The following is a 7,093-nucleotide window of genomic DNA, read 5'->3' as shown; positions in this document are numbered from 1 at the left end:
AAGAACACGTTTCAGTTGCAGGATGGAGATAAGTGTTGGAGTCATCATTAAAAATGCACAGATCATTATTAGAGATGAAATCTTCAAGTATTTTACCTTTAGTGTTAGTGTTAGTGCCACCCCATAGTGGGTTGTGGCCATTTATATCGCCCATGATTACACAGGGTTTAGGTAATTCATCATAGAGAGCTTGAAGATCTGACAGCCTGAGAGCTGATGAAGGCGGTACGTACAGTGAACACAGAGTAAAAGCAACGTGCAAAGGAATTCGAACTGCAACGGCCTGGGGAGTAGTTTTAAGTGTAACAGGGCTGTGGATAACATTATGCCTCACAAGGATTGAAGAACCTCCCGTGGCCCTATTCGAGATTTGATCTTAGTTTTAACGATTTGTTTCACATGTGTTTCAGATAGGGTTATTGAAGCTGTCTGAGTTTGTGGTTGCTTCTGATAACAAGATGATTCTGACTGAATTCGAGAGGTGCTCGGAAGTGATTTTACAGTTTGAGTGCACTTTTCAGGTGAAAAAATCTGAGGCGACTCTGTTTTCACCCATGTTAAATCTTTTTGACAGGTTAATGATGATTTGGTTACTGGCAAACTTGTTAAGCTAGTGTTTTTTTTGAAGGTGTCCTGGTGATGGAAGCATAAGTTTCCTTAAGTTCTGATGTCTGAACAAGTTTTTTTTGCATCAGCAAAACTGATGTTTCTCGTGAATTATATTTTGTTGATTTCAACTTGTTGTTTCCAAACTGGGCATTCTTTAGAAAAAGGGCACTCGTGAAGAGCAACCTCCTCGTGGTGAGTGCTGGGTAGCGCTAATAGCTCTTCCCCCGTGTGGAACCGGGGTAGAATATTTCCACAGCCTCCCATTGCTGGTCGTATGAGGCGACTAAAATGGGCAACCTGTTTGCCGTGGATTGCGTCCCTGTGTCGGCGGAGGACGGGAGTCTGGTAGTTGAGGGCAGTGGTTCCTGGAACTGTGTTCCTTTGCCCAACACACTACTTCGACCCTTACTTCGCCTAGACGGGTGGTAAGATGGGCCCGGTCTTATCAATCGGCTGGTCATGCCAGGCCCTGTGCGTAATATTGTATATGCACCACTGTCTTGTATTATACTGTATATTTTGGTCTTAGCCATGCATACTTTGTATGTATTAACAATTTTTGATGGAATTAATTGCCTAGAGTCTTACGCCAGAAGGCGGTGGCTCATGGGCCAATCTGGTGATGTTGACCTCTGTATTCTGTATGTCTCCAGTTTCTTGTCATGGACTGAACCTGCCTGGCACTACATCTGGTAGATAAATATAGCTGTACAAGTCATATTCGCTGGAGTATAACATCCTTGTATCCCTGGTGTTTGCATCCTTGATATCCGGTGCAATATAACACTGTCCTTGTTGACACTCGATGGCGGGTGGGGAACAGGGGTGCTGAATCATTTTCTTTTCAACATGGCTCTCCCAGAATCTGGTTCATCTCGTAATGAAAAAAAGAGACGTCTGGAGGAAATTGAAATTTCAACGGGGAATCTTTCTCCAAATATTGATTCATGGGCTAAATTCCTGGTGATTGAGGCTGCTGATAACTTACCCATAAAATTGAATCCTTTTGCTGTTTCTAAGGCTGTGTCCGGGATTTGCGGTGAGGTCAAGAACGTCACCCGTCTCCGTAGTGGTTCGCTTCTGGTGGAGTGTGCTCTGAGACAGCAATCTCTCAACCTTTTATCTATCTCTACATTTGCAAATATTGAGGTTGCTGTGTCTGAGCACAGAACATTAAATTCTTGTCGAGGCATTGTTCGTGATAGGGCTCGTTGTCTGTCCGACATGTCTGAAGAAGAAATCGCTACGGAGTTGGCAGACCAGGCTGTTACTGCAGTTAAACGTTTTACATTCAAGAAGGACGGTGTCATCACCAATACAAATACGTATCTCATGACGTTTGCCCGTACAACCCTTCCCCAGTCAATTAAAGCAGGTTACTTCCACATCGGAGTGGATGTGTATGTCCCCAATCCGCTCCGATGCTACAAGTGTCAACGTTTCGGTCATGGCTCCAAATCCTGTCGTAACTCTGTGGTATGTCATCGTTGCGGTGCCAACCATGAGAGCACTGACTGCGAAACTGATTTGAAGTGTGCTAACTGTACTGGCCCTCATGTTGCTTCATCTAAATCTTGCCCTGTGTGGCAGATTGAATCTCAAATAATGAAACTGAAATGTGAAAGGAACATACCGTACCTGGATGCTAAAAAACTATTGAAAGATCAGAGCACGACTCCATCTACTATTTCTTACTCCGCTGCAGTCTCACGCCCAGTAGCAACATCATCTATTTCGTGTCAGACTGACTTGACATGGGTCAAGTCAGAACAACCTGTTGCTACCATTCCAAATTCCACTATTTCCAAACCTATTCCTGCCATCAGTCAATCAACTTCTGGATCTCAGACTGAGATTCAGTCTGAGACACAATCGCAACCGTCTGGGAAACAACCAGCAAATCTGGGGAAAAAAGAGAAAAAGAAATTGAGTAAAAAACAGCCACCTATTGTCCCTTCGCCTTCAGAAGTTACTTTACATAACTCCTTTGGGCCTCTGGACATGGAGGTTACTCTGTCCTCTCAGGACAGGCGGAGGAGTAGTTCCTCCTCACATTCACGCGAGCGGTCTCCAATTGAGCCACCATGACTCAGTTGTCAAATATCATACAGTGGAATTGCAGAGGACTTAGGCATAATTTTAATGAGATACAATTATTGATACAGGATCTTCAACCGTCAGCATTATGTCTTCAGGAAACATACCTGAAAACTACAGATCAGTTTACCTTAAGGCAGTACGATGATTATCATTCCTTTTCTCCTCCTGGAGATAAAGCAACGGGAGGCTCTACTATCTTGGTGCGGCAGGGCATCATACATAGCCCTGTAGCTCTTAATACAAATCTTCAGACTGTTGCTGTTCGTCTGACTCTGCACATTGCTTTTACGCTGTGCTCTTTGTATATCCCTCCTTCTTCTGATCTTCGACAGTCTGATCTTCAAAATCTATATGATCAACTTCCAAAGCCCTGCATTATCATGGGTGATCTGAACGGACACAACCCTTTGTGGGGAAGTCCAAATGCTAATAATAAAGGAAAAATCATTGAGGATTTTCTTTCTGACAATAACTTATGTATCTTTAATGATGATTCCAGCACTTATTTACATCCAGCCACTGGTACTTATTCTGCCCCCGATCTGTCACTCACAGACTCTACTTTGTATAATGAATTTGCATGGTCAGTCCATGATGACCTCTGCGGGAGTGATCATTTTCCCACTGTACTTAAGACTGTTAACCCTACTGATGAACCACCGTCATCCAGGTGGAACTTTACCAAGGCCAATTGGTCCTTATACGAGGTACTGTGTACTGACAAATTAAAACATAACATTTTCCAGAATATTCCAGATCCGATACAGTTGTTTTCGGATTTATTGAATGACATTGCTGACCAAACCATTCCGAAGTCCTCTGCAAATCCCCATATTCGTAAACCATGGTTTACTAATGACTGCAAACAGGCCAGAAAGTGTAGGAAGAAAGCAGAAAAATATTTTCGCCGACATCCTACAGTCCATAATTTGGATAGAGTTAAAATTACAAATGCCAAGGCACGACGTGCTTTTAAACAGACTAAGCGTCAATCTTGGAGGAACTATGTCTCCAAAATAAATTCCCGTACGCCCATGTCCAAGGTGTGGAACATGGTTCAGAAAATAAAAGGCAAAGGCTCAAAATCTTCTGTTCATCATCTTAAGGATGATGACACGTTATTAACAGATAAAACTGACATTGCCAATAAGCTTGGAGAAACGTTGGCAAAACATTCTTCAACATCTAATTATGTCCTGGAGTTTCAAAAATTAAGAAACAACAGGAGAAGATCAAAGTAAATTTCACTTCTGATAATGGTGAAGACTATAATGAAGTCTTCTCATTACATGAGCTACACACCGCCTTTGGGCAAGCTCATGACACAGCAACGGGAGCTGACAACATACATTATCAGCTTTTAAAACATTTACCTGAATCCTGTCTGGAGACACTTTTAGATATATTTGATCAAATATGGATATCTGGGAATTTTCCTCCTTCATGGCATAGTGCCATTGTAGTTCCGATACCAAAGCCTGGCCGGGATCATACTGATCCGTCTATCTATAGACCTATATCCTTAACAAGTTGCGTGTGTAAAACCATGGAGCGAATGGTGAATAATAGATTAATTTGGTATATGGAAACCAATAATCTAATTACAAATATCCAATGTGGTTTCCGAAAAAATCGAAGTACTATCGACCATCTAGTACGATTAGAATCCTTTGTGAAAAATGCTATTGTAAACAAACAGCATGTAGTGTCAGTCTTTTTCGATCTTGAAAAGGCCTATGATACTACTTGGAAGCACGGCATTCTAAAGGATTTACATGATTTTGGTTTGAGAGGCCGTTTACCTCATTTTATATCACAGTTTTTATCAGACAGGCAATTTCAAGTCCGAGTGGGTTGTCTGACCATTATACTCAGGATCAGGGTGTCCCACAAGGCAGTATTTTGTCTGTAACATTATTTAGTATCAAGATAAACAGTCTGTCAAAAGTTTTGAATGATTCAGTTGATGGCTCGTTATTTGTGGACGATTTTAACATTTCTTGTCGCATTAAAAAACATGAACACTATTGAGAGACAACCGCAGTTGTGTCTCAATAAAATCCAGAAATGGTCGCTTGCTAACGGCTTTAAATTTTCTGAAACAAAAACTAATTGTATACACTTCTGCAGGAAATATAGACAGCACAAGGACCCTGAACTATTTCTATCTGGCACACCCATAAAGGTAGTTGAGGAGACCAAGTTCTTGGGGCTTATTTTTGACCGCCACCTGACATTCTTGCCACATATAAAATATCTCAAGGCAAAGTGCCTGAAAGCATTAGACTTATTGAAAGTCGTTTCAAACTCTAAGTGGGGAGGAGATCAGACAACCCTTCTCCATTTATACAGATCTTTGATCCGCTCAAAATTAGACTATGGTTCAATCATTTATGGTGGAGCCTGTAAAAGTAACTTACAAAAACAGGACTCAATTCATCACCAGGGCTTGAGGCTCTGTCTTGGAGCCTCTCCTGTTGACAGTCTCTATGTGGAGGCTGATGAATCTTCATTAAAACACCGCCGTTTAAAACTTGCTTTACAATATATCTCAAAATTAACATCAAATCCGTCCAATCCAGCCTATGATTGCATATTTAATCCTCCATACGAGGACTTATTCCATACAAAACCGAAGCTTGTTCCTCCATTAGGGATTAGAATAAAACCTCATATAACAGCAGCAAATATTGACCTTGATTTTGTTGCACCATACCGTTTACTCTCTACACCTCCTTGGCAACTAGTCCACCCCGTTGTAGACATCACACTTACTAATTTTAAAAAATCAGACACAAATCAGTTGGTCTTTCAGCAAGAATATATCCAGTTGAGATCAACGTACGATTCTCACCGCTCCATTTTCACTGATGGATCCAAGGATGGTGGCAAAGTTGCCAGTGCTACCATCGTTGGGTCAAAAACTATTTCTTCCAGGTAACCAAACAATTGTTCTATCTTTACTGCTGAGGCCAAGGCTATTCAAACAGCTTTGGAATATATTCAGACACAAAATATCTGCAAAAACTACATCATCCTCTCTGATTCTTTGTCATGTCTACAGGCTTTAGAAAATGTCCACTCAAGTCATCCACTCATTCTTGATATTTTAGAATTACACAATACTCTGGCCACTGGCCAATACGACATCGTCTATTGCTGGTTACCCAGTCATGTTGGAATCACGGGTAACTCTACGGCTGATGCTGCAGCAAAAGCAGCTCTAAACAAATCTGTGACCCCACTTCTTCTACCATACAGCGACTACAAACCTTTAATTAGATGCTATATCAAAGACCTTTTGCAAAGGAGTGGGACACCCAAGTAGGTACAAATAAATTACATGCAATAAAACCAACTATCGGTTACACCTACTTGGGTTGTCAGTCCAGATTTGAGAAGGTCATTTTACGACAATGTCGTATTGGCCATAGCAGATACACTCACGAATATTTGTTGAAAGGTGAAGATCCTCCATTTTGCATCCCTTGTGATGACAGAATCACGGTCAAGCATGTCTTGCTTGACTGTGTTGATTTTGCCATCACAAGGGATAAATATTTCAAATCATCATCTCTCAAGGATCTTTTCTATAATATTAATTCTCATTTAGTTATTGGGTTTTTAAAAGAGATAGGATTGTTTCACAAATTTTGATGATATATATTGTATAAAATGAATTACCTTTAAGAATTAGTAGAACGAAATTATATCTGAGTTTGTTACTGGCCGTATCTTCAAAGGGGGTTGACGTAGTGTAAAATTATTGTCCCCCTGAGAGGATATTGTAAGTCCATGTCATTCAAAGAATATTTCTGGATACTAGTGTTTTAAACGTAGTATATTTGTCTTTTTACTTGTGGCTAACTTTGCAAACAATCGCCAGTTGCTGAGGGTATGATGTAAATCCTGCTGGGGTCCATGCAGGTAGCAAAGGTACTGTAAGTCCCCATGGTCCCCAGTATGGTGGTCTGCCTTCAGTTGCTGACGATCTATAGCCCGTTTTTAAATTGTGTCGTTTGTTATAATCTTCTTATTTTATTGTTCTGAAACTAGTTTTACAATTAGAATCTGTGATATTTTGCTAGATGTTATACTGTCCGTCGACGACAGGTTTTAATATATTATATAAATATATAACTTGCTCAAGTCACGATATGGCTGAAATAGTGCCGATTTGACTTAAAACTTAACTCACTCACTCACTCACTTTAGAAAAAGATGAGTGACTTCCTGTGCAGTTGGTGCATTTCTTAAAGGTACTTTCACAATCTCCTGTTGTATGTGTTGTCTCACTACAGTAAGCACACGTGACAGACAATGTGCAAGTGTTAACACCACGGCCGTATTTCTGGCATTTGAAGCACCTGAGAGGGTTTGGAAT

General features: G+C 40.8%; 1 protein-coding gene across 1 annotated transcript; it reads left to right on the top strand.

Annotated features, from left to right (window-relative positions):
- Window positions 1–1,458: 1,458 nt before the first annotated feature.
- On the top strand, window positions 1,459–2,697 carry LOC139475387 (uncharacterized). Its single transcript, XM_071258606.1, has one exon. It carries the CDS (start codon window positions 1,459–1,461, stop codon window positions 2,695–2,697), a length of 1,239 nt encoding a protein of 412 aa, XP_071114707.1.
- Window positions 2,698–7,093: the final 4,396 nt, after the last annotated feature.

The sequence above is a fragment of the Haliotis cracherodii genome, unplaced genomic scaffold (genome assembly GCF_022045235.1).
Source record: "Haliotis cracherodii isolate W230 unplaced genomic scaffold, xgHalCrac1.p SCAF_3, whole genome shotgun sequence".
NCBI lineage: Eukaryota > Metazoa > Mollusca > Gastropoda > Lepetellida > Haliotidae > Haliotis > Haliotis cracherodii.
Note: the sequence above shows the minus strand (reverse complement) of the source record. Positions and strands in the feature narration are given on the sequence as shown.

Excerpts from the sequence above, each read along its gene's own strand:
- LOC139475387 (XM_071258606.1), top strand. The coding sequence starts at position 1,459 with ATGGCTCTCCCAGAATCTGGTTCATCTCGTAATGAAAAAAAGAGACGT.